This window comes from Colletotrichum tamarilloi (genome assembly GCF_030869305.1).
Source record: "Colletotrichum tamarilloi strain Tom-12 chromosome Unknown Scaffold_3.1, whole genome shotgun sequence".
Lineage (NCBI taxonomy): Eukaryota > Fungi > Ascomycota > Sordariomycetes > Glomerellales > Glomerellaceae > Colletotrichum > Colletotrichum tamarilloi.
In genome coordinates, this window is record NW_026849386.1 from 316,773 (window position 1) to 342,752 (window position 25,980).

Genomic DNA, 25,980 nt, shown 5'->3' on the forward strand with positions numbered 1-25,980 from the left:
CGTTAAGTCTTCATTTCCTTTTTGAATGCTGCGGCTCCGTGACCCCCAGCCTGACCGCCGCAACATCCCAAAAGTGTGAATCTCACATTTTGACATGTCAACATCCAACTACGGATGCCTACCTTCGAATAGGTACCAACCTATTGCCCTCTCCAACGCCAGCCCGCAGATCAACGTTTAGCAGCTTTGCGACATGGATCTTTCAATCTGTCTCAGTTGCTGTTCGCATCCGGGCGCTACTTTCGAATGTTGATATCCCTACCCCAGAGACGAGGCACCACCTGGCAAAAGAACAAGCAAAAGAACACAGCCTGGAATACTGTATCAATCTATGCGCCAACTGCCTTCGACCAAGACACCTTCCTCGTCCTCAAGCGATTCGGGAGAAAAAGGACGAGATAGTAGCGCCTCTATCCGTATTCTCCTCATGCAGATACCTCGCGCCTAGTGCATCTCCTGCGTCCATAGCAGTGACGCCGCTGTTACCCCAAAGCAGTCATCATACGATGACGCCGGCCTACTGTTGTCTGTTCCGGGCTCCGTGCGGAAGACTAGGCTGGCTGGGCTATACATTTAGCAACTGTCCCGGCACTTGGCTTCGCATTCCGTCATCGCGAAATACTTTCTCGAACCAGACAAGCAGAGATGTGGCTTACATACTCGCGACTGAACCACTGAACCCATAGTGTTGATCGCCTTGCAGGGTGGTTCAAGGGCTTTGCTATCTCCTTGGCGCCAAGAAGATCAAAAACCGTGAGGCCGTGGACCGTGATACTGTCGCACATTGTTCCCCGTACGAGGCAACGTTGGATTTCAGACTCTCCAAGTCTCACCTCGGATCCGGGCACCGCCCCGAGTCGCGACTGTCGGTGAAGGGATACAAGACTACATTCCCAGCCAGGGAGAATGCACTATGCTTTCGAACCTGCGCGGGACCCCTTCCCGTTCAATAGCTCTCGCGACCTTGTCTCGGTCAAGATGTATGGTGACAGAGGGTGTCTTTCCTCCATCCATCTCATACGCCTTATTCCCGACCTGTATCCCTGCCCCGTAAAATGTTACTGCTCTCGGTCGGCCCTCCCATTGGATGTTCCGCCAGGAAGGAATGCTTATAAACCCCCCGGACGATTTATCCCGTTATACGGTCCGCGATACTCGCTCAATGACCAACCAATCGCTCACATCCCTAAGTCACTCGCAAAACTACTAGACAGCGAGGTTCATGTCTAGTCTTTGGATTTGCGTTGTTCAAAAATAGTCGAACATCGGACTTATCGTTGTCTCCTGATCCTCAACAACGCATGCCACGAATCCAGCGGAACTTTGTGCAACCTCAGCAGGCCAGTCATTTTCGACACCGTATTTGATAGTCGCGGGTTGCAAATACCTGATCATTTGTATCATCGAACGGTTTGGTTCCGTTGGTCATGACGCAAGGAGAAATGGTCTCCCGGTCTCAATTACCTTTCAATGCCAGTCGGAGTTGCGGGGATCACAATCCCGATGTGAAATATGCAGCATTCCTCGCATCAAGAGAAGGAGATGTGCTCTGGTCCATCGCGAGGAACATTGTCTCGTTTCCAACCTCCCTCTGTACGCATGGGACTCTCATTTCCGATCCAGCGACAAGGCGCCATCGGCTCCGGCCGAATTAGTTTCACGGATAATCCGATCATCTACCTATCAGTGACGCAGCTATCCGTTAGTAGACACAATACTTGTCTTTCAGCGGTCCGACTTTGTTGCCAGGCAGCCAGATATACGGATCGCCGCAGTTCACGTTGCAAAGACCTGGCATTTGTGGCTGTTGGCGAGCGTAGTTGAGCGGGTCGCATGGTTCGTCCGACTGATCTGCGTGCACGCTTGTCAAGTCTAGTTTGACAGCTCAAACTCTACGAGAGACTCGGGTTTAAGTCAAACGACACGATCGATGTTGATAGACAGTGGCAATACACGTTCGCGGCCAAGGCTAAGGATTGAAGAACATGGCGGTCCCGAAATCGCATTTTGGTTCTCGTGGTACTTTCCCATCCCTCTCTGCCCCTCTATTAATATCTCTTTGGCAACCGCATCCTTTCACTGCCGGCAGATCAGATGGTCGCTCACATAAGCTCAAAAAAGCCCGCAAGCGTGGGATGCACCCACTTGTACGACTGCACTCCAGCCTTGTCTTACACTCCTCCGATCACCACCAGAGCCAGAATAGAGGCTTATTTTCGGTCGACCAGCACACCGGCTGAACAAGCGAATGCATGTAGTATGTAGTGCATACTGCCTGCTCGGTGTTTCGCCACACTTGCTGGCTGACATACATTGTGGATGATCATCAGAATGCGGCCTGCTCGGGTTAATGGTTAATCCAGCCGATTGCCTCCTTATGTATTTGGTCGTCAGTCGATCCTTACCTGAGCTGGGGTATTAAGGCACTCCTCAACGTGCCAGTACGGTGCCGGCTTCTCGGATCCGGGTATCGTGGGAAGATGTGCCCAACGGGCGCTTATCATCATGGACCCCATGCGCGGTTCCAGCATCATCACAATCACGTTGTTGGTTTCAACCTCCGGGATATGAAGCATCCATCGTCGTGTGTCTTCTGCAGAAAGAAGGACAAGTTTGCTGACTTTTCTTGCTGGTATCCTGCCGCATCTGCTGTTGCATCGCACCAGCATGGCACGAACAAGCTGATCTCACCTTGCTCACCCACCTACTCCGTAGTCCGTACTGCAGTAATTATGTGCAATCCAACATGGCCAACCAACCTCCCATTCACCGGCCAATCCTATTGGCATTCAATACTGCAACAGCAGTGACCCCCGAAGCCCCCCCTGCTCTCATCGAGGCGGGTATTGTGCGCAACGTCGCATCTTGCCGCCCCCATTGGCTCATCCGCACGGGGGCCGACCAATTGAACGGCCCCTCTCGAACTCGGCGCTTAGCATCCCTCATCACCTCCGCTCCTCATTGGACCTCCCCGTTGTGACGGCGCACCGTCGGTCAACCACGGCACATGCAGCTCAGCGGCCCTTTCAACCCCCATTGCCCTGAGCTTACCCGGCCACCCGCCCGCCTGGTCCCCCTCTTTGGATAGGTGAATGGCGATGAATGAATGGAGCAAATGGGCGGCGGCGAATGGTTTGACCTGCAGAAGGGAGGGAGATATGGCCCTTAAACTGTCACCCTGCCCCCATCCGACCCATTGAGAGGCTCATTCTTTACTCTTGGTCCCCTTTTCTCACTCTTCACTCTTATTGAAGATTCTACCTCTTGTCGAAACGACGAAGACGACAGCAAAGCTCGAATCCCGCAAGTCGGATCGCGAGCTTCTTCTCATTGCGTTCGAGTGCTGGGTACTTGGCCAATGTGAAACCCCATTGTTTGCTTTGGCGAACAACCGCGCCTAGGAATACAAGGAACTCACTTTAAACCCCCAAAAGTCTTGGCAAAGAGAGGCACAGAGAGGGGAGAGAGTTACAACCCAACGACTTCATTAAGAGGACAAAACCCCCCCTCAGGCGACACGGGCATTGACACACCTCTCATCAAACACGCATACACGATAAGAAACGGAGGAGAGCAGAAGGAGAGGAAGGAAAGATGACGTACAAGATCTTGCACAGGAAATGGCTGCTGCGGAAATGGATGTGGACGCTCATGCCGCTGGAGCTGGCCGGCCTCGTCCCGCTCCTCGTTCTCTTCGGCATCGCGCAGCCGGACCTCTACCGGACCAAGCTCTGGGAGGTCGGGCACGCCTACGGCTTCAACTCGAACCCAAAGATGATTCTCTACGCCTACGCGAACTATGAGCCGTACCCCAAGGTCCCCTTTGTATGGACACGAACGTGAGTCCTCGCCATTACTCTGTTGCCTCTTCTATCAAAAGACCACTACAACTAAAACTTTTGGAATCACAGACTCACAGACTTCAACGTCGCCATCTCGGTAATCACCCTCTTCCTCCTCCTCACCAAACTCGTCGCCTTCATCATGAAGTTCTGGTTCCCCCTCCTCGCCGCCGGCATCAACGTCGCCATGGTCGCCCTCTACACCGTCTCCGTCTACGGCCAAATGGGACCCGACCACGCCGACCCGCGCTACCCGTCCTCGATCGCCTGGTACATCGCAAAGTCGTGCGACTACGCCCGCCCCTTTAGCGCCTACAAGAGCTGCCAGCTCGCAAAGGGCACCTTTGCCGTCACGGTCTACATGCTCGCGCTCTACCTCGCCAACTTGGGCATCGCGCTGTACGTGCTGTGGCCGAACGCGGGCGATAAAGTCGACGGCGACGAGGACGATGATGGCAGGGGAAGCAGCGACGGCAGCTCGCCGGTGGATTATGCGAAGGAGGGGAGGGAGTGGGAGATGAGGGATTGGCATGCCAAAGGCGGGCCGGCGAGTCCGCGGGTCGGGGTCGTGCCGTACACGCCCAGGACGCAGGCTTTCCATACGCTTGATAGGAAGTTGCCGTTGAGGCAGCAGTATGGTTAAAGCCGGATGGTGCGTTGGTGGAGGGGGGAAGGAGAAGATTATGTGGAAAGACGGAGAGCTTTTAAATGTTTGGATGATGGATGATGGTGGCTGTGAAGAACATCGCTTCTTCTACATTCTCTACAGTCTTAGGAGGCGCCGGCGTGGCTTTAACTCTATTATTTCATTGTCTATTTAATTTCCATTTTAATGTTGATATACCACCCATCGGATGAAGTCATACATTCGAGAGTAAGAAGGAAAACCCAACTCTTGACTTCGAGATTACAAGACTATGGGCTAATCAGGTCAATTCCATCAAAAGCAGAAAGAGTCTGTGTCAACTTCTCATGCATTCTGTTCAATCGACGAGAAGTGTTTGTTTCCTCCTCACTTCACGTACTCTCCCAAGCAAACCAACCGCTTTTCGGAAGTGTGTGTATATTCACGGGATAGCAAAAGAACGACCTGACGCATTTCTCACGTTCACCTGAAAACGGACCGCAAGGTCTTCAACTGATGACCTCCTAGCTTGCCTTCAAACGACACTTTCGCGGCCTCACGCCTCGATTCAGATTTGTTCCACGTCAAGCGGCTGGGATCATTCTGAGATGAGATGGCCTACATAGAGCCATCCAGCTGCCAGTCCACATCAACGGCAATACACAGCAGTACGAACCAGTCGCTATCCAAATGCAAGAAGAAAAACGCTTTTATTTTCAGCGCCTTCTTGAAGACGGAAACCTCCTCCCTCAATCATCGATACCGGCCCATTCGGCGCCAGCCTCGTCATCACCCACCCTCCTTGCATTCTTAATCCGAATCTTATTCGCGGCCGTAGCCCCCTCCCTATTCGCATCCTTGCGCCTCTCCCACTTACTCTTTGACGAAATCATGGCCGCCCCGTGGCTCCGCCTCGCCTCGACGCCCTTTTCCCGAATCTTCTTCTTGTCCTCCTTGCTCACGTTCGGCAGCGCGTCGAGCAGCCACTTTTGCACGTTCGCCTCCTCGCCCTTCTTGCCCGCCTGCCTCTCGCTCGCGGCGATGACGTTGGCGACCGTCTTGACAAAGGGAATATCGTCCGTCGTGTAAAACGTAACGGCGACGCCGCCCTCGCGGCCCGCGCGGCCGGTTCGTCCCGCGCGGTGGACGTACGCGGCGCTCGAGCCGGGCACGTCGTAGTTTACGACGCCGTTGACGCCAGCAAAGTCCACGCCGCGCGCGAGCACGTCCGTCGTGATGAGGATCCAGATCTCGCCGGCGCGGAAGCGACGCATGATGTTCGCGCGAGCCTTGTCGGCGAGGCCGCTGTGCAGGGCGGCGATTCTGGTGGGACCGCCGGCGGCGAGGGGGATGTCGTATTTGAGCTCCTCTTCCAGGGCCGTGGCGCGCTCAATGGTCTGGGTGAAGACCAGGAACGGAGGCCGGAGAGGTGGCCCCGAGTCGTCTCCTGCTGTGGGGTGAAGGAGCTGGCGGAGACCCAATAGCTTTCCCTTCTCAGTTGCGGTGTAGATCAACTTGTGTGTAACGTTGGGGACGGCCGTGTCCTTCAGACCGACTACCAAACGAACCAACGGTTTGGATGCTGGTCTCGCCAACTGTGCCTCAGTCACCAGAGTCTCAATGTTTGACCCGAAAGTCGCAGACCAGAACGTAGTTCTCAGCTCCGGGTTATGACAAGCAGACCAGATCGCCATGGTCTGTTCGCGGAATAGGGGGTCCAACAACACATCCGCCTCGTCAAGAATCAATGATGTTACAGTCGGAACTTTGCGATCCTTCTTTGACGACGCCGTAAGGAAGTTGTAGAATAGTGCGGGTGTTGTGACGAGGATGTCAGCCTTTACGACAGACTTGGACTTGACCTGCTCGGTCTCGCTGTCCTCGTCCTCATCCTCATCATCTTCTGACTTCCCGCTCTCTTCCTCTTCCTCGTCCTTGTCCTCGTCCTCGTCCTCGCTCTCGGCCTTATCTTCTTCCGCAACTGCAAAGCGCATGCCCTTCTTCATGCCGGCGATCTTGATGCCAGAGTTCAAGGCCAGCTTGCGTCCCTCGTTCACAATCTGGAAAACTAGCTCCCTTGTCGGCGCAATGATGATCGCAGACAGATCATGCTTATCCTTGTCCTCGCTGGACTCTCTCTTATGCATGATGGAGTTGATCGCGGGGATCAGGAAGCTGATCGTCTTTCCACTGCCTGTCGGCGCAACGGCGAGGAAATCCACACCCTTTGAGACATCTCCAAGCTCCTCATTATTCGGCACTTCTTTCAGTGCCAGTTCTGGCTTCAGCAGCAGAGGCAAGGCGCCCAGCTGCACCTCGGTCGGCACCTTGAATCCCTGATGCGTGAGGTTGTCCGCCAGCAGCGGCGCAATGTTGTAGTTCGTCCGAAGCTCGCGGAAAGAGGTCAAGGGCTGCGGGTGCAGCTGATTCGTCTCCTTCTCAACCTCGACAGCGACCTTCTTCTTCTTGCTCTTGGTGACCTTGGAGGCCTTCTTGTGGCGCTCGGAGAGGAGCGTAAGCTTCAGTCGGTGGGAGCGAAGGATCTGTCGGCACTCGTCCTCGGGGAGCAGAGTCGCCTTTACAGAAGACGCCTTGTCGGCCTTTTTGGCTTTCGCAGCGGGCTGTTTGGCATTTTCGGATTCTTTGGGGGTTTCGGACTTGGGGGGCGCGAAGAAATCGACCTCGGGCAGTTGTTCCTCTTCCTTTTCTTCGACCTCTTCTTTGCCTCGCTTCCTCTTATTGCCCCGCGCTGAAGACACCTCGTCGTGGAAAAGTTGGGGGTTCGTTCGGTTGCCGGCGGATGGCAGGTTGGCCGCTCCTTTGTTCGCGTTCTTGGCACCCTTAGCAGGCTGTTTTATGCCGCGCGACAACACTTTGAGGATATCCATGGTTGATTTTGCAGTTTCCAAATGGAAGAGATCCCAAACTTTGTCTGCCGGCTTTCTTACAGTTGCGCCTGGCATGGAAATTTTAAAGTGGGGATGCGGACCGTTCCCGCACAGTTTTTACACTGTGCGAAAGCATCGACTTTCGGGTTGGTCAACTTCACCTCATGGACGCCTACTTTAACAGCGACTGTGGTCAGCCGTTCGTGAAGTTACATTGGAACCACTTTAGCAGTGATTCTATAGAGCGCTGTGTGCTATTGTTCTAAGATGTCTTGGTTGCTCTTGCTGCTTCTCTCGACCTTTTCTTACTTCTTTGAAATATCTCAACATAATAAAGTGAGTTAACCTTCATTTGGTATTTGTCACCACGTGATCGAGCCGCGACCCTTAGATGCAATATCAAATGAGATATGAGATTGAGTGAATGACAATGTTCTTGAATCTAACAGCCTCTTCTATGTGCCTTGAATCCTCTTGTCTTTTATGGTAGTCTTTAGTAGGCTCTAGATCATACAGCTTGACATGAGACCATGAAGGCTGCTCTAGCTTTGCTGCTGTTTCGCTGGAACATGGATCGATCGGAAGCTATGACCATTCAAGTTCCATCGCGGCTTCAAGGCTCACAAATAGAGAAGAGTGTTGCTGGATATTACTTGTTACGAAAGCCACAGAGATACAATCCCAATCAGCTTCTGGTTCGAGCAGTAAAGCCAAGTTCAGGGGGGTAAGAGGATAAATTGAGTACCAACAAGCACTTTTATAAGCCACCAGCTCTTCATTGAAATCGATTGTCACTCAAGTTCTGAGGTTCTTCAACGAGTTGAGCTCCTTGACTAAGTAAATGCCTGTTAAGAGAATCCTGCCTGTCTTGGCCAGTGAACTCATTTGAAGACGACTACGAGCGCTCTCGATTGTCCAAGGGACTCCCTCGAAGCCAGGGGCTCCAAACCCAATTGACGAGAGCGCAGAATTCAAGTTATCCTCTTCCAATCATTTATACTGCGTCGAGTGCTTCAGAAACATGCATGCCGCCCTCCGAGGATTTATCTAACTTCAAATGAAGCGAAGACTAAGGATTGGACATAAGGAAGCGCTTGATATGATAGACCATCTGACTTCCCGCTTTTCCAGTAATTTCGTATGTACGCACTTGCTTCTTGATCATTCGAGAGCCCCAGGACACAAGTACCGTCAAAGTCCATTCATTGCCTCTTTTAGCTTTATTCCTCAGAGCTACAGCTCTAAGATTGCCTTACGTATATATTTGAGCCAAGAGTCCCTTATAACAGCCTCATAGCATCTGAATTCGCAATGTTCTTCTCATAAAAGTGAAGGTTTCTATTGTATCTGGTCAAGCTTTTCTTCATGGGCTCATGTTGAACCGTAACTTACAGGAATTTCGTCTCATCTTGAACATCATTCTTTCCCCAGATTAATACAAAGGATTCAGTATTTAAGTTGTCTCAAACGGTCACAGATGTCCCTATAGCAGTAATCATCTTTGCGGCGTCGTTTCTTCTGCAGTATTCATTAGATCGGTCTATCCAACATTGTGCATGAGTCCTTCTGCGGTGCTTATTTCCTGTTGCTCTTTGTATTCATGTTCCCAAGTGAAGGTAGCCTACGGCCAGCCTCTTCGCCACCTTCGACGTATTCGTACAAGCTTAGAGACAGGCTACGACCAGTGCTGAACGAGGCGAAAGTCTCTAGTCGCCCGTCATTACCTGGTATTGTCTTATATCTTCAAGATCGAGAATTCCGGCTGTCCTTGACCAGGACTACACCAGCACCGTCTCATGCAGCACTAATGACTTGCCTGAGCTGTGGGAGGTCAGACCTATGGGCAGGCTATGAGCATCAGCAGACACGTGACACGTTTTCCATGCTGAGGCAAATAATCAGAGGATCAACTTGAGGTGCTCTCCTCCAGCTTAGGAGAGGGCCAAGATTTTACTTACAGACGGATAGGTACGTCCAAAGGAAGTTGAAACTGGAGTGAAGCAATAAGCGCCTTCTTCACCGAACACACGCAGGAAATACATCGGTGGTTCTAGAGGAAATCCCAACATCCCTTGCGAAGTTCTTAGGTGTTTAGATACAATTCTAAAATTGTTCGCTCCTGTCGTTGGCTGAGGGGAAAGTGGCGAGCCAGAATGGTCGACAGCCCTCGTTCCTGACCATGCTTAGCTTCGCTAAAGTATCGAAGGTTCCAGCATGCCTCTGCCTTGTTGCCATTTGCTGCAATTTCTGCGGCGTTGTTTCCCCTTTACACCTAATTATCGGCCTCACAGCATGGCCTAAGGCGAGTGCGCGCTTCCGAGCTCCCATGACGAGAGCAGAATAGTGCTATTCCTTTCCTAACGTTACGGATACTTGCTGTCACTTTGCTCACACTGTATATCGACCATGATCTTGATGCTTCCATTCTCAAGATCTCTCAAACACCTCAAAATCGGACCTGCTTCCGTTGTCTCCTCTGAATACATCATCACCTTCTCCACCACAGGAAAACACTTACTCGCATTATCCACACCCACAAGCAGGATTAAAGGTTCAAGATAAAGTGGGAAAGAAAACAAGCCCACAGCTCCTTCTCCACCACTATCAAGTCTTGAATAGAGTCTAGACCTGTATGTGCGGATATCGACCCACCCTAGCAATGTGGATAACAGAGATTCGCGCCGACTTTACATCCAACTTCAACCCTCGGCATCCCGGCCCGTCGTAACATTTCCTTAATCTAAGTATGCAAGTCATTATCTCACGATCCACGAGATCATTCCCAGATTTCGAAAGAGAATTCTTTAGACTGACGTTGATTGGTCAAGGCATTTGAGCCTGTCCAACATCATCCCAAGAGACAGACAGACTAGGCAGACAGGGGAAGAAAACTCGTTCTTTTGTTTAGGAAGCTTTGATAACATCTTTACTTTGGACCATGCTCATTACCGTACATACCGTACCGTTTTAGAACCCCCAAAAACGGTCTCCTGGGCTCTGGTCATAGCAAATGGCTCAAGTTAAAACATTTACGTAAACCCGTCTCGGAAAGACAAATATCGAGATGAACTTGATCACAGCACTTTCTCTCTTCTGTGAGAACTCGCAAGACACACACGATGACCATGGAGCGGCAACCAAGCCCACCGTTCATCCGCCCTATCAGGTCTCCGAGCTCGTCAATAGCCAGCCCGATATCAAAGCTCTTCCGCGCTCCCCCAAAATATCTCGTCTCGACTCCAAGGGGTTGTCCTCATACACGAGAGGAAGCAGTTCTAGGACCTCAATCTCATGAATGGACACGACGCCATGGACTCTCAACTCAGCCACCTCCAGGTACAAATCTCCGAGACCTCTCACACGGAACATTGCAAGATCCTGAGGACTAGAACGCTGTACCGAAGAAGCTTAAATCGTCCAAGCCCATAAAGTACTGATGGCCCTACGCCTTTTCCCTGTCGCAACGCTGGGTGCGCATCAGTCAAACACGTACTCCACCCGTGACCTTACACATCCACCCTCACATGAACATCACCTTCCAAAACGACAGCCCCGGTACCCCTCCTTTCGCATATACGAAGAGCGGCCAAAGTGACATACAGACCTCACCTAAACACACGCGCACACACGGAAGAGGCGAGACGAACCTGAGGCACATGCGGCTACTGCGAAAGAGATCCATCCGTCCGTCCATCCGTTCGCTTCCCCCTCAAAGGAGGAGACCTATGTTCGTGCTTCGAACACGAGGCCATACGAAGACGAAGAGAGGCACACACTTCGCCTTTGCCGTCACTTTCCGCACTGACATGAAGTTCTTCCTCCTCCTTTGCATCCGATCGCATCTCACCCCTTCCTTGCCTGGGTCTGCGTCCTGACTCCTGCGGTCTTCAAGAGCGGATGTAACCCAGCCCAAATGTGATGCCAAGCGACAGACAAACGCAAGGCACCTCTCGATTCAATCTCAATCTCAATCTGACAATCTGCCTTACCATTTCAGCTTCATCTGACGCAAATCAGAAACCTGGGGTACATGGACGACGAGTCGGCCATGAAATCGCGTAGCGTTGCATCCGTTTCACGCTTGTTGACTGACCCTTTCTGGAACACGAAGTCGACAGTCTCTCGATCCGGACGGAGCTCGCGTGGTGAAAAAGGATGGGGTACGGAGTTGAAGTAAGTGAGCTTGGACCTGTCATGCTTAGACACAATAACTGACTGACCGTTATCGAAACTAGACTTATACGTCAAAACGTCGAGGACGCGGACGGGCCTGACTGACATGACTTACGTGTACACGGCAGAGCGAACAAGACCGAGCCACAGGAAATTGACTCACATGTCACAAGTGTCACATGGCGCAAGAGATCAAGGGGGAACGCACACACGATTCTAGACAACACGCAACGAGCTTCTATTAAGTATTAAGTGAATGCGAACAAGCTGACACCGGCCCTAGTGGCCAGCACAGACGGTTCCATGCAGTCTTTTTCCACCAACAGCATCTCCAAACTCAAATCTGACGATTCCTGACCCTAGCCCGATATGAACCAACACACACAAGAGGTCCGTCCATCTTGTCGGACCAAGGCGCTTCGAATTTTTTGTCGTGGGTATTTTCTTCTCGTGTTCTTGTCTGGAGTGACGGGTATAACTGGGTATCAAAGCATCAAAGCAGGATACTTGTGGAAAACAAAATCAAAACAAGAAAACAAGGAGCAGAAATGACTTCGAAACGACTGAAAGTGGAACGGAATCACCTCCCGCCAGTTTTCGCCTTCCGATGCGTGTGCTGTGTAAAGAGGGAAATAGGAAAGGGTATCAGGTAGAACCAGTCTTGACGGGGTATCTTGAAATGCAGGTCCGATTCCAGACAAACCCATCCAAGTGAAATGAGTTGTCACGTGATGTTGCTCTTCCTCCGAATCTCGATCCGATGCTATTGCACTTTTTTTGTGGCGTTTTGTTATACGTTTTTTGCTTCATTCAGTTGATCATGACGACCGACGCTGGCTCTTGCGACGAAGAGACAGCGAACCCCATCTCGCATTCTATGCGGCGGCGGTGACGGGGGCGGGAGTGGAAGAAGCGACGTTCTCGGGCTTGTTCTCGGGCTCCTCAGTGGCCTTGGAGGTCTCGGCAGCAGGAGTCTCGGTGGCGACAGCAGGGGTCTCCTCGGGCTTCTCCTCAGTCTTCTCGAGCTTGTCGGCAGGCTTCTCAGTCTTGCCACGGCCCTTGATGGTAGCACGGAGCTTGGAGAAGGCGCTGGTCTTCTCCTGCTTCTCAGCCTCCTCATTGTCGGAGTGGGCAGGGGACTTGGCAGGGGACTTGTCACGCTTGCCGAAGCCGAAGGGAAGGGAAGACTTGCGCTTCTCCTTGAGGTCAGGGCGGGGCTCGCCGTTGGTGGCGGGGGTGACCTCCTTGTTCTCGACGGGAATGGTGCCAGGGTTGGCAACGTCAACAGCGAGGGGAGTGGTGGCCTCAACGGGAGGAATGACGGGGGCGGACTCAGCAGCGGGAGTGACCTCGGTCTCCTTGGCCGGGGCGGGAGTCTCAGCCTCAACAGCGGCGGCAGCCTTCTTCTCCTTCTTGCCGAAGACACCGAAGATGCTGTTGCGCTTGGTGGGAAGGGGCTTCTTCTCCTCCTTGGCGGCCTCGACGGGCTTGTCCTCAGCAGCGGTCTCAGTGGCAGCGGCGACAGGAGTCTCAGTAGCGGGGGTGACGGGGGCCTCGACAGCGGGGACCTCAGCGACGGGGGTCTCGGTGGCAGCAGGGACAGCGGGGGTCTCCTCCTTGGGAGTCTCGGCGACAGCGGGGACAACAGGAGTCTCCTCCTTCTCCTCCTTCTTAGACTCCTCCTTCTTGCCGAGCAGGCTGCCGAAGATGGAGGCACGCTTGCGGCTGGCAGAGCGACGCTTAGGCTCCTCCTTCTTGACCTCCTCCTCCTTGGGGGTCTCAGCAACGGCCTCCTCAGTGGCGGGGACAGCGGCGGTCTCAGCAGCAGGGGTCTCGGTGGCGGTGACGGCCTCAGTAGCGGGGGCCTCGACAGCCTTCTCCTCCTTCTTCTCCTCCTTCTTGGCGGGCTTGAAAGCCTCCAGTGCAGTCTTGTAGGCCTCAGTCTCGGTAACGGTGGAAGCGAGCTCCTTGGCCTCGGCGACCTTGAGCTTCAGCTGGGAGATCCAGTTGTCGCGGTCCTCGGCGTTGGCAGCCTTGAAGGTGTGCTTGTGGCCCTTGGCGGTGAAATGGAACTTGTTAGCGCCATCGGCAGCAGGCTCAGAGGCATCGGCCTAGAGAAAAATCGTTAGCATGATATCATTGGTGCAAGTCATAGTGTGAAACATACCAAGTTGATGACACCCTGGGGAGCGGTCTTGTCACCGAAGAAGAGGAGACCCTTGCCGGTGTGGGAAGCCCAGGCGGCGTTGTGGTGGGCAGTCTCGGTAGACTTCTCGCTCTTCAGGTAAGAGGAGAGGTTCTTGGACTCGACAGCATCGGATCCGAACCAGAAGAACTCCTTGGAGTAGATGAAGTTCCTGGGGAATAGCCGTTAGCACATGCGACTCAATGATCTTGAAGCGCGCTGTACTTACTTGGGGAAGTTAATGCCCTTGTGCTCGAGGGTGCCCTCCTCGACGGGGACAACCTCCTTCTTGGCCTCCTCAACGGGGGCAGCAGCCTCAGTGGCAGCGGCCTCAGCAGGTGTCTCGGTGGCGGTGGTGGTAGCCGGGGTCTCGGTGGCAGTCTCGGCGGCGACAGGGGCGGCGGCGGGAGTCTCCGTCTCAACGGGCTTCGTCTCGGCGGCGGGGGCCTCGGCCGTGGTGGTGGCAGGGACAGTCTCCTTGGGGACCTCGACGGGCTTCTGTTCTTCGGCCATTGTGTATGATGTGTGGTGTTGGAAAGGGGAATTGGGTATCAAAAAGCCAGGCGGTAGACTTGGGTATCACAATGAAAAGGTCTTTTAGAAAAGCACTACTAAAAGTACTGTATTGGTCGTGTCGAGGGGGTGGTGTAAGGTCTTGGGTATAAAAGAGTTCAAGAATAGAACCTCTTCTGGGGAATAATGGCAAGAAAAAAAGAAGACCTGTAAATGGTGGCAGAGGAAAGACGGGAAAGGGAGAGAAGGAAATGGGAGGTAGAGCGGGTTGCTGGGGGTACTTATTTGCGAGAGGGTGACGAGAAGAGGCTTTGCCCTTGCCAGGAGGCCCGGTTGATGGAGGCTCACACGGTCCAGTCAGTCCCTTGCGAAGGAGGAAAAAAGAGGCGTGGGCCCGTCGTGAGTGGCTACCCCCGGGTAGGATAGAGGTGAGGTACCTTGGAGTGTGTGTGTAGGTACTTTGAGGAAGGAAGGAGGGAGGCGTGGGTAGCTGGGCAGACAGACAGAGAACGACCGATGAGTGGAAGTGTGTCAGTCAGTGTCAGTCTAGGTAGACGGCGGCACTGGCGTGGGAGGTTGATGAGCGGTAGATGGCTTGGACGAGAACGGTGGGAATGCGATACGGTGTAAGACTGTGAGGTAGGTAGACCGTATGGCGGGTACGAAGTACTGTACGATCAGACCGTATGTAAAGCGATGGGGGAGAGACTCGAGAGAGGGAGAAGGGGTCGCAAAGGGCCAGTCAGAGTGGTCGTCTGAGCTTGATGAGAGAGCGCAGGCAAGTGCGACGAGGATGGGAGGTCTGCTGGTCTGCTGGAGAGCTTGGGCGCAAAGGAAAGTGAGGAGGACGAGAGAGGTCCAAGGTGTGTGAGTGGTGAGTCGCGAGTGTGGTGTGTGTGAGGTTCAACAAGCATGCGATGAAGGACAGGGGTCCGGGAAAGAAGCCGTTCCAAACGGATACTTTTTAGTGGGGGTACTTTCCCTCGCTGTCGCGGCCCTGTCACCAATGTACCTACCTTACTGGATGTACTCACATACCTGAGGCTGCTGCACCTAGCATTCAATACTGCGTGATGTGTATGGCATGGCATCACTTACCTTTCTTTTTCCGGTCTGCTTATTTCTATCTCTTCTGTTCCGTACCTTGGGTCAATCTCTGCCTCTCTCTCGACTCATTATACGCGGCTTACCTGATCTCCATGTTGAGGTGTTACTCCGTACTGGTGGTTGCGATGCGCATCTCGGGAAATGGAAATGGGATACAATCAAGCCTCCAGTTGAGGTACGAGATGCCCTGGTCTAGCAAGAAGATAAGATACTTTAGTTTCCCCTACTTTCAGCAGCACGAGCGAGTGCCTCAATGCTTGCGATGAGGTACACGTACTTGTACCTTAAAATGGGAGGTGGGGCATGGCATTTAGTAACTCATCCCCTGTCGCTATGATTTTTTGGCGTGTTTCCCGCTCTCAGTTGCGTTGCCAGAGAGTCAGAGGAGAACGAACTGAACGTCGCGTGCTGGCCCGTGCTGCGCGCAAGCGAGTGGGACGAAATTGCCAGACCCGTACGGAATACCTCAGGTACCCTGCCCTACCTTTAGCTGCATGTGCTTGGGATCGAACTGCGTGTTGCGTTCTTCTTCTGCTGCTTCGTGTCGTATCGTGTGTGCAAGGCGAGAGAGAGAGACTGGAAGAGTGAGAGAACCGTATTGGTAGTGTAAAGAGCCAAAGTAGCCAGAGACTCACATGTAGCAGTACGTGACCCAGTCGCCGCGCCTAGATACGTACTGCGGTATACAAGATACTTATTACATGGGGGCCCAGAAAGACAAGAGAGTGCAGGACGAGCAATATGCAAAAGACGGACAGGGGGTACAAGGACGAGCCTTTCCACACCTTGGACAGCGTCAGGGGTGCGGTACAGAGGTACATGAACATCCATGCCCATGCCTCGCCATTCCCTGCCTGGACCCTGCTGCTTTGCCGGGAACATGCCATGGATGACCCACTTCCGCCGCCATTCCCAGACGTTAGTGGCTGTCCTAATTCATTTGTTAATCTTTTTTTCTGAATGAATCTTTTTTTCTTTGCTTCTTCTCTCTAATACGCAGCAGAGCAACGCGCCCAGAAAGGTAGTATGTAGAGAGAAGGAGAGAAAAGTCGTTCGCCGGTTGCCCCTCCGATGCGACGACGCTATTATCCGTATAGGATAAGGTATCCGTACCTTCAACCACAGGCTCCGTTGTATCTTTTGTTGTTGGAAAGAATGGGAACAACGAGAACAAGAGAACCAAACCAACCGGTGTTGAAACATCGTAGCCGCCGCAGACTCCCGCTCCCTTCTTTACGCCGCCGCACCCCGACGGCCCAGCAACCGTTTTAGTCGTTTTTTCTTTCTAGACCTTTTCTCGTTCTGTCGTACGCGACCAACAAATTATCAAAATTCACAGTGGACCATAACGAGATGGCTGGGTGATTTCGATACGCGCTGAACCCGGGCCTGGAACCTAGCACCCGGCCGGGTCCCTTTCACAGAATCCAACAGACTGTCTCCATCCAGCCAGATAAGGTATGGATTAGAAAGGGAAACGAAGAAAAAAGGGGTGCCCGCGACGGCGGCCAGACAAGTTCGCAGACTCGCAAAGCAGACGTCGCAGTTTCGCTACTAGGAATATTATTAGTTGAACCAGCTGGCGCTGACTGCCTGACTCTGGGAGGCTTTGCTCAGCCTCCTGTCACCGGCGGGATGTGTGTGTAATAAAGTTCCCTTCTTGGTGACTCATGTCGCACTGTAATCTTCAGTCCAGGCCTCTTCTCCTGATACCGCTACTTTCTCCCTGGACCGTTTCTGGTTCACCGTCCGTATCCCTCTCTGAGAGTGCTAAAAGTATTGCAAGTATCCAAGGAGTATTGGGTACCGTTACATTCGATGGCCAGACCTCGAGGCCGTGACGATCGAAAAGTGGATGAGGGGATGTTGAAGGCTGGCATGAACGAATGAAAAGGATACGATGCTCTCGCGCCACAGGCTCGCAGTACCAAACTTCCATGGTTCCTCACCACTTCCCACACACACTGCTTAGAAACAAAACAACAAAAATGGGGTGAAAAATAGAAACGAGAGGCTTCTCAGGAAAGTAGGAAGAAAGAAAAGCAGTCCCTACGCGTATGTGGCATATCGATTCCAAAACAGATTCACTTCAAAATGGCTTCTCATCCAGCCAGAAAACTCGCGTGATGTCCTGCAGCAAGCCCATGACGGACGTCATATTGCGGCCGCCCACCCTTTCGAGGGTGATGCCGTTGAATGCGCTCCATTCTCGTGCATTGCATAGGCAAGCTTTTTGCAGGGCAAATCGCGACACCACCAAAAGTAGAGGTGTGCCCACCCTGCAACCACAACGCACCTCCCACGACCACCTCAGAGAATGAATGGATGGGTAGCAATGAGAACCAGACGAGAGCTTCAGGACTGGTTGGTTGGCTCCCCGATACTCGCCTGGTACAGTACCTAAAAGGCACAAATACTCGCCGTAGGCACATGAATCCGATCGATCGTTCTCACGCTCCGTAATCCGTCTTCCAGATGTGTTCTCGTTCGCCGTATGGGCCGGCTCCCTCTGCCCTACACGAACACATGGGAAACGTTGGAACGAGCGGCTAAGTGCCGGCATGGCTGGGCAACCTGTAGCGGTTGCCTTCCATACCGTCGCCTTTCATATTCCGCCCTCCGTTCTGAAGGGAATCTCCCGTCTTCTCAAACTGTACTGTTCATTCCCACCGTTTCCGCGCCCTCAGCCCAGCCCAGTGCCGTTCCTTTAACCTCGTCCACTAGTCCCTTCCATAGCACATCGCTAGAAACCCCCGAATGATTTGCGTGTGTCGTTGGAACTTGGCAATTTTGAGGGACCACCACGCTCGCCTACTACGGCTGCAAAACGGGACTCGAACTTCGGAGAGAGGGTCTACGCTAAATTCCTCACTATTTTGCGACACGCGCCTTTGTCCTGTTAGGTCATTTTTTCAAAGGGGAGCGAGACATGGCCGGTCCCTCGTTAAAGCAGAAAACCCTTGGGGCCAAAGATCCACATGGCCAACGAGTGTGTGGGCTTGCAGGCAAGGGGAGAAGCCTGAGAGGGGACAGGAAGAGGAAAGAATAGGAGTCAAGGTGGTCCCCTATTAAAACGACGACCACGCCATAGGGCCACGATGGAGAAAATGGGGGGCCAGTACGCTACCTCACGCTTCCTCATCCAGATGTGCCGCTAGTCCTGCTAGCTGCATCCTCTTTAAAACCATGTGACTCAGGCAAGATACCGTCTTAGCAAGATTTATCCAGAGCGGGAGTGTCGATCAGTCTGCGCACCTTATCCCAAGGCTTCATTGGACTCGTCGCACGACAACTGACTGCGCTGATGGAGGGGCATAACGGTGTGGGTGTGAGAGGTACTGCGTGTGAGTGTGTCGCGTCTTCAATGGACTCGATGGCGCACTCTCATTCAGAGTTCGCCCAGCATTCGTCAAGTTGTGAGCCGAGTGAGGTCGGGCAATGATATGCGGCGGCCAGCCTGAGGGCCTTTGCGCCTGCGCCCTGCGAGACTGTGCAGAGGCGGCGCCATGTATTTCCATGAGTGTCCGTGGATAGGCGTACTGTAACCTGCCAGTCCTGCCAGTCACCGTTAGGTTATCTCCTTTTATCCTAGGCGTGCTTCTTGTGCTTCATGGACATGACAATGCAGGGCAAGCAGCCAAATGTTTCGGACTCTGCCTCCCTCCCGTAGCGCGGTCTTGGTGTTCACTCGTCGGTTGCGCCAATCTGTATCTCGTAGTTGACTTATGTCCATGGGTATTGTATCTTGACTCTCAAGGCGTGGCGTCACTCAGTAACCGTACGGATACAGGATTCTCCTTTCTGGGGGGCGCGCCGCGTTACTGTCGTCGTAACGGTAGCAGACCTGAAAAGGAGAAGTCGTTCAAAGAAGACTCGACTGAGGCCGGCACGATGGATCCACTGTAGGAGACGACAAGAGACCATTCTCATGACAATCAGAAACAACAGCCGCCCGACACTGTGCAACTGCCAATCAATCGGAGATCCACAGGCCCTTGACTTGGACCCATTCCGCATATTTGATCCAAACAATCCTAGCTGCCGCCAGGCCCAGTCTTGGTCAACAGACAGGGACTGACGGGGATGTAGGGGGCCGTTCCCCTGCCTCTCATGATCAGAGGCCACTTACGGGAATTTTTCTTTCCTCTCGAGATTCTCAGGACCACAGCGTAAGAACAGGATACATTAAATCCCCTCCACCGTCCGGTCCTGACTGTTGGCCTGGAAATAGGCACACATTGCTGACCCGACGGCTTCCCCAATCAAGTCTTTCGGAAGTTCAGAATCCAGAGTCCAGACGCCAAACGCCAAACGACACTCCATCAACAGCTCCGTTTGGGCGCGTGTCCATCAAGACTCTAGACCTGCCAAGAGGACTTGCGGCTGACTCTAGCCCGCCGGATTCCCAGACCAGACCCCTCGAACGCAGCACAGCATGTCCCCAACGAAGCGAGGTTTGTATTCGCACAAAGTACCCGCCATCGTTTGGACATTGCTTGCTGCTTGGGTGACCATCCGTGACGGGGACCAGATGCAGATGCGCAGGGACGGCAAATTACGGCCACTGCCGAGCTAAAAATTGCTGACGGACACGGCCTTCATTTCAACAAAGAGCCTTGGGCCGTCCGAGTCGGCCACTATTGGCTCCGTGGGGTTCCAGCGCGGCGCTACCATCGCGATCCCATTTAACCACTTGGCCATTCTCGCCTGAAGCGTACCTAGCTTGTAAATTAGGTGATGAATGATTGCGCCCCAATATCTGTACCTGACATTGAGCAAGCCATGACAGACGTTCCGAGCTGGTTGACGGGCGACAGCGGACAGTCAGTCCGTCACGGACAACGAGACCGAAATCAGAAAGGCTAATATTCGGAGAGTCATGCTTGGCCACTATGCGGTGCCCCTGAACGGCGCGATCTTGTCCTAATATCTAGCTGATCGACATGCCTGATGTCGTTGGAAGGCCATCGGGAGGTCAACCGAATTCGTCTGCTCGAGGTGGCCGACCGCTCTTTTGATCGGTTTGGAATTCCATGGGATGGGTTGGCTTGGGATGAAGGGGCCACCCGTGGAATGCGATTCGATATCCAGGATGCCCATGAAGTGAAAGCCGAATGAATGTCGACTTATGCCGTCAGATGCCACCACCAAGCCCTGTCAAATGCGGGCTGCGCGTACCTCAGTCAGAACTGTCCTTCACAACCCTGTTAGCTAATCCCTGGTCTATCTCTGCTTTGATTTTACTTCCTAGGTTGGGAAGTCGCATTTGCAGCGGATTTTCATGTGGACCCACATTGCGACCAGTCATGCTGGCGGTGGCTCCAGGGAGAGGCCCGGCAGCCGGAGAACAGCTCATTGCTGTGGGACGGAGACTCGGAGCCGGGCGTTCGTTGCCCCTCGAATTCAAGATCCGCGATGGTATCGCTTCTTGTCGCCTAAGTGGGGTTTTGGGCGATGATGAGGATAGCGAGCAAGGTTCACGCGGATCCCATAACACTTCAAATTACCATTTCTAGGCTTTGTCTTGACTGAGGTAAAATAGAGTTGGCAGTTGGAATCTTCGGCAGACAGCGAATGCGTTCATCAGACCACGTAGGTACTTCGTACGGGTAGACGAATGCAGCCCTGCTTGGCTAAAAGACTTAGATGGCGAAATCGTCATCTCCCCGATCTCGCTGCAGAGCGCAGGCCACCTCGCCATCATCTCCCTGATCTGTCTCGACGAACTGCAGCATCGAGCAGCCGAACGCCCTGGTTTAAAACGGGGCCGTGGTTGCAGTCTCAGATACACATGACCGGAGGCGGAGGGGCACGGAAGGTGAAAGGTTCTGGTGGCCTGGCTGGGAACGGTGTCAATGATGACTGGTATCGTATCGGATCGCCTGGCGTGAATCCTAGCACCAGGAATCTCGCGGGTGGGTGCAGCCGAATCAGATTGCTCCGGGTCGGTAGTTTGGGAACGTATTGATGTATCTGTGCCTGTATGCTGAAGGCCCGAGACGGCAGATCTGGTTGGGTCTTTTGAGTTGTCAATTATGTTGTAGTGTCTGGTCGGTTCTCGGCCAAGAATCAGGATCGTGACTGACATCCATCTTCGCTGGCAAGAACGTTACGTAAGACAGAAGAAGTCTTGGAAAGAAAAAACATAAGGTACCTTACCTTAGGTGGTGTAGGTAAGGTACATCGAATATCGAATAGAACGGGAAGTCAGCAAGCAGGAACATCATCCCACCCTCGTTCCTTCCAGTTCCATGTTTGTAACTTCAGGCCAAGGCAAGCACCAAGCACCTCAGGTTAGGTAGATGGCGCCTTCCAAGTTCACGCTGACGGAACAGAGCAGGTTTTCCCTGGTTCCAACGTACCTACTTACCTCAGGCAAGGCTCTCAGAGATAAGTAGGTACCTTGCTTTGCAACCTTCGCTACCTAGGTAGGTAGGTAATCGATACCAACTCCGTACTGACCGAATGTTGAAGTATCACCACCATAGTAGTCGCCTACATGCCTCGAACCTGTCCAAGGCAAATCTGCCCAGCGCCACCCAACATCGTCACAGCATTCCTATTCTTGGTCTTCTTGTCATGTACCATACTCGGGGCTGCGTTGGCAGTGGCTGAGAGACCTATCAACGGCAACCGATAGATCACCCCCCCCCCCCCCCCCCCCCACCCCCCCCCCGCCTTTCCTTTTTTTTTTTTTTTTTCTTTCCCCACTCGGGGGGGGGGTGGGGGGGGGGGGGGAGCCCTCCACCGGCACCCCAAAAACCCCCCCCCCCCCCCCCCCCCGGGGCCTGTTTTGCGTATGCGCATGATCGTACTTTATTCCCTTTCCAAGCAGTGGAGATCCATTGACCGTTCGATATGCCATCCCCGGTCCGTCCATTTTACGTCATCTGCTATCTTGCAACCTGTCGTTACTGCTGCAGCCAGGTAGCACGATACAATCCGTTGTGTCTATCAGTTCGTCAAATGTACAAAGAAGGCTATGGCCATACGGACATAATGACTAGAACTAGGCATCCTCACGAGCACACGCACATGATATCTTGTACCTAGATGACATACCTATCCCGCTGGTTCGATGAGCCGCCCATGCCGTCGTCTCCCATCTGAGACAGACAGCCTGGGGGCGTCTAGCTCATAACGGCTTTGTGGAGTGAAACATTGACACAGCACGGAAAACTGCAACCACCGCGACACGGCTCCCACGGCTCGCATTCCCTGAATCTACAATAATCTCACCGTCGGTATAACGATGTAGCAGAGTACGCCAATGATTTGGACACACTTCGCCGGCTCGCCCGGCTTGCTTGCTTCGCCTTCATTGATCTTGCATTTCGCCCGTTTGGGACAAAGAATCTCGATAACCATATACATCCCCGCGATTCAACTCGTGTGACGTTGATCACCCGAGTATTAGATACAGCTTTGACAGCGCTGTCCCGGACTGCGGACCCACGGGGCCTTGCAAACGGGACCGGCCGGAGTACATCAACTCCCCTCTCGTCTCAGCCCACGCATCCCGTCGCCACGATTGCACAGTTCGTCGGAGCTCGATCAGATGGGCCAGTACTGGAGCTGTGGTGTGCGCGGTGTTACTGAGCACACCAGTTTAAACGCAAATAACCCGGCCACTCAAGCGCATTATCGGTCACCCATCAGTAGCTCAGCTGGTGCTTGCTGATCCACGAAGCCCGTAGGTGAAACAAACCCGTCTCTCGTTTGATGCAGGTGGGGGCTAGATTGAGACACACGAAGAAGTGCAGGCATTTCACCGTAGTAAAGCGATGAGGCCGCCAAGTTTAACCAGAGGAGGCATTTGAGATGAGTCCGCGCCTTTTGCTGACAAGGTAACCCAGGTCAAGCAAAGCAGCTATGTCCGAATCTCTTCGTTTCCCCAACCTGAGATGGCTTGCCGTCAGTCAGAGTTCCGGCCACAGTTGAGCGCAGCAACATCGAATAAAGGGTAATAATCCGATGTTTGCGAGACCTGAATGTTTACCATGTCAGCGATAAATGAGGCGGTAAAAAGGGAGTATCAATGCCCAGACTTTCCGCATTTCTGAGTTTGTCCCGCTGACCGACTGAGTTTACCGTTGGCCGCTTCGAGCTTGATTCTCGGCCTCCTCGCCCAGAACGAATTTGCGGTGACGGTCTCCGATACAGCTCCGCCTCGGGGTCGTGTGGCTCGTACACCACCATTCATGTGTTGATCCCTCGTTGTCTTCACACCATGGGCTGGCAAGGCCCGGCACACAAAATAAAACGTTCATGCAAGCCCCGCCGTTGGTATGCACATGATGCATTTGGCTTCTCGGCTTGTCTCCCCTCACCACGTTCTAGATCCCCGCGTACCATTGCCAATGTCTCGCACCACGACGAGTCAAGTGGCCCGCCATCAAGCAAATCGGAGGGGGGGTTGCGCAGGTCGCATTGCTCAACTTTCTCGACGTCAGCCGTACCACATTTTTTTTTTCCTCCAGTCGATGTCTCGTTTGCCGTTGTCACCGCCGGTGCCGCGAATCCCTTAGACGCCATCCATCCAACCGTGCCATCCGGCCTAGTGGCCATTTTTGGCGTCATCTATGAGATGTACTGGCTCGTTGGTTCATGCGGTACTTCCAATAAGGGATGCAGCTCTTATCACACCGCATATGAAGGAAGTGTGAAGTGTCAAGCCACTTTTTCGAGGCAGACTTGCCAAGTAAGATACTTTTGTGGCTTTTGAGGGCCCTCGTCCTGGGAGGTTTTATGTTTGCATGCTGTAGGCTTTGTGTCGGCCGAGTTTGACTTTCAAGGGAAGTTCTGCGGATTTCCTTGCAGCTCTCCCATGCTTCAAGTCTCACATCGCTTTTCAAAGTACCTAGGAAGGCCTGGGGTCTCGACCCGGCTGAAAATTGTGTTTGTTGTTGCGTCTCTTCTCAAACTTGAGTCTCGAGTTGAGACTTGATAATGCTCATTGCTCACCAATATCCCGTTTGGTCAAAGAGGCCGGGCACGTGATCGTAGTCAACGACATCTGATGCAGCTCACTGTCAATCCTCCTGCATGCCCATGAGAACGACAACCTTGTGCCTGCGTAAAGTCAGTCAGAGTTCCTCAGCGTGCCTCTTGATACAATCTGGCCCTTCCTTCGTGATGAAGTAATGAATTACAACCTGTCTGCAGATTGACAACGATGGGGATCTTGGGTGTCAGACGTTGTAGGCATGTGTCCTCTTATGCCTCTCTGCACATATGGTGTTATGGCTATACTCGAGGAGTTGATCATGCCATTGGCAACCACTGGGAAGCACTTCTCTATGCATCTATCCAGTTTGAGTTCCCATTCAAATGGACAGGGACGCAAAGAGACACCTGAAGATATCCAGCCAGTGGGATAGCAGTCGTTGATCTTGTCGGCCTCAGCCCGATATCCAGCTTGATATGCTACCTGGCGTATAACGGTGAGATCATCTCACAAAGAGTACCGGCCTCAGACCTCTTAGTATGTGGAAGTCAGTGCCTACTTTGATTTTCGGTCGTTCTTCTAGCAGCTATTGTTCACGGCGTCGGTGTCCATGGTCGTTCTTACTGCCAGTCGATTTCTCAAGGTCGCAAACTGAGGAAACACGCGCGAGTGATTCGAGCAGCCGGCTTGGGTGAAGGCCTGGGGTACCAAGCAGATGAGACACAGCTGATATGTGATGGTGTTCCTCAATCGCAGCCATGTGTGGAGCTGGAAGTCCTGGTCCTTCGGAGGCGTGTGCTCGAATGAGGCCATCGCCTGTTCTGGGGAGGGGAGTTGCTGAATGGTTCCATAAGGCTTAGATGAGACTACGGTCTTCCGTCGTAGACTGCGTTGTTTCGCTGGAACGCTATCCTCGTCAAGTCGTCAGTTGCTTGCGTGTTCGCGGGCTCGCTGTACATCACGGTAGAGCCTCAAACTATTTGGTCGAGTGTCTCTCGAGGCATCCGTTTTTACGAAGCACAGCCGCCGTACTCACTCCGGGATAGCTGCAAAGATGAAAAGGAGTAGGCAAGATACCTAGGCTCTGGGCATGATGAGGCAATCTGTATCAAACTTCGCTATATCAAACGTTGTGGCTGAAGCTGGTCTCCAGGCGAAGCCGGGTGGCTGAGTGATCTTTCTCTCGTGACAAACAAGCTCGAGAGGTACATGCATGGTGTCTTCTAATTATAGATGGAAGAGAGGCCTACTCTCTTGAGGCCTATGGGATTCGTAAAGCTTACAGACACAAAAACCGTGGATGTCAAGCCCCAAGGTTACAGAGCCATGAAAGCTGACGTAGATTCACATGGAGCTGGCTGACCGGGAAAGGGGGATGGGTAGTCCCTTCCCAGACTATTGCTATCCTGTCTCCTATACCAGACACAAACTGAACCATCGCACAAGCAGATCTCAAGTCATCTACCGTATCATATACCATCATGGCTGTCACCGTCGAGAGCAACAAATCTGACCAGGACAGCAGAGCCAGATCTATGGCATATCTAACTGTTGTACCCATAGCCTCGTCCTTCCTCCATATGACGCCTCAGCTCCTTCCTACAGGGCAAGTGATGTTGTTCTCAGCTCTCCAATCCGATAACGAGCTTGAGGAACACAGTTGAACAAAAATGGCAGACCAATAGAGCTCACAAATGACA

The 25,980-nt window shown here is 53.0% G+C and overlaps 7 protein-coding genes across 7 annotated transcripts; 3 read left to right on the forward strand and 4 right to left on the reverse strand.

Annotated features, from left to right (window-relative positions):
- Nucleotides 1-3,594: 3,594 nt before the first annotated feature.
- On the forward strand, nt 3,595-4,485 carry CTAM01_01286 (uncharacterized protein; the record flags this gene model as incomplete). The annotated part of the gene is made up of 2 exons (XM_060517328.1): nt 3,595-3,839; nt 3,912-4,485. 2 exons carry the CDS (start codon nt 3,595-3,597, stop codon nt 4,483-4,485), a joined length of 819 nt encoding a protein of 272 aa, XP_060387789.1.
- A 731-nt stretch (nt 4,486-5,216) lies between these two features.
- CTAM01_01287 (DEAD/DEAH box helicase) lies at nt 5,217-7,355 on the reverse strand (the record flags this gene model as incomplete). The annotated part of the gene is made up of 1 exon (XM_060517329.1): nt 5,217-7,355. One exon carries the CDS (start codon nt 7,353-7,355, stop codon nt 5,217-5,219), a length of 2,139 nt encoding a protein of 712 aa, XP_060387790.1.
- A 1,600-nt stretch (nt 7,356-8,955) lies between these two features.
- On the forward strand, nt 8,956-9,343 carry CTAM01_01288 (uncharacterized protein; the record flags this gene model as incomplete). The annotated part of the gene is made up of 2 exons (XM_060517330.1): nt 8,956-9,194; nt 9,316-9,343. The coding sequence occupies 2 exons, from the start codon at nt 8,956-8,958 to the stop codon at nt 9,341-9,343; spliced, it is 267 nt and encodes an 88-aa protein (XP_060387791.1).
- A 3,060-nt stretch (nt 9,344-12,403) lies between these two features.
- Nucleotides 12,404-14,226, reverse strand: CTAM01_01289 (immunogenic protein; the record flags this gene model as incomplete). The annotated part of the gene is made up of 3 exons (XM_060517331.1): nt 12,404-13,639; nt 13,696-13,885; nt 13,943-14,226. The coding sequence occupies 3 exons, from the start codon at nt 14,224-14,226 to the stop codon at nt 12,404-12,406; spliced, it is 1,710 nt and encodes a 569-aa protein (XP_060387792.1).
- Nucleotides 14,227-15,299: 1,073 nt separating this feature from the next.
- On the forward strand, nt 15,300-15,599 carry CTAM01_01290 (uncharacterized protein; the record flags this gene model as incomplete). Its single annotated transcript, XM_060517332.1, has 1 exon — nt 15,300-15,599. The coding sequence occupies one exon, from the start codon at nt 15,300-15,302 to the stop codon at nt 15,597-15,599; it is 300 nt and encodes a 99-aa protein (XP_060387793.1).
- A 1,823-nt stretch (nt 15,600-17,422) lies between these two features.
- On the reverse strand, nt 17,423-17,896 carry CTAM01_01291 (uncharacterized protein; the record flags this gene model as incomplete). The annotated part of the gene is made up of 1 exon (XM_060517333.1): nt 17,423-17,896. The coding sequence occupies one exon, from the start codon at nt 17,894-17,896 to the stop codon at nt 17,423-17,425; it is 474 nt and encodes a 157-aa protein (XP_060387794.1).
- A 3,079-nt stretch (nt 17,897-20,975) lies between these two features.
- On the reverse strand, nt 20,976-21,421 carry CTAM01_01292 (uncharacterized protein; the record flags this gene model as incomplete). Its single annotated transcript, XM_060517334.1, has 2 exons — nt 20,976-21,059; nt 21,125-21,421. The coding sequence occupies 2 exons, from the start codon at nt 21,419-21,421 to the stop codon at nt 20,976-20,978; spliced, it is 381 nt and encodes a 126-aa protein (XP_060387795.1).
- Between the last annotated feature and the right edge of the window lie 4,559 nt (nt 21,422-25,980).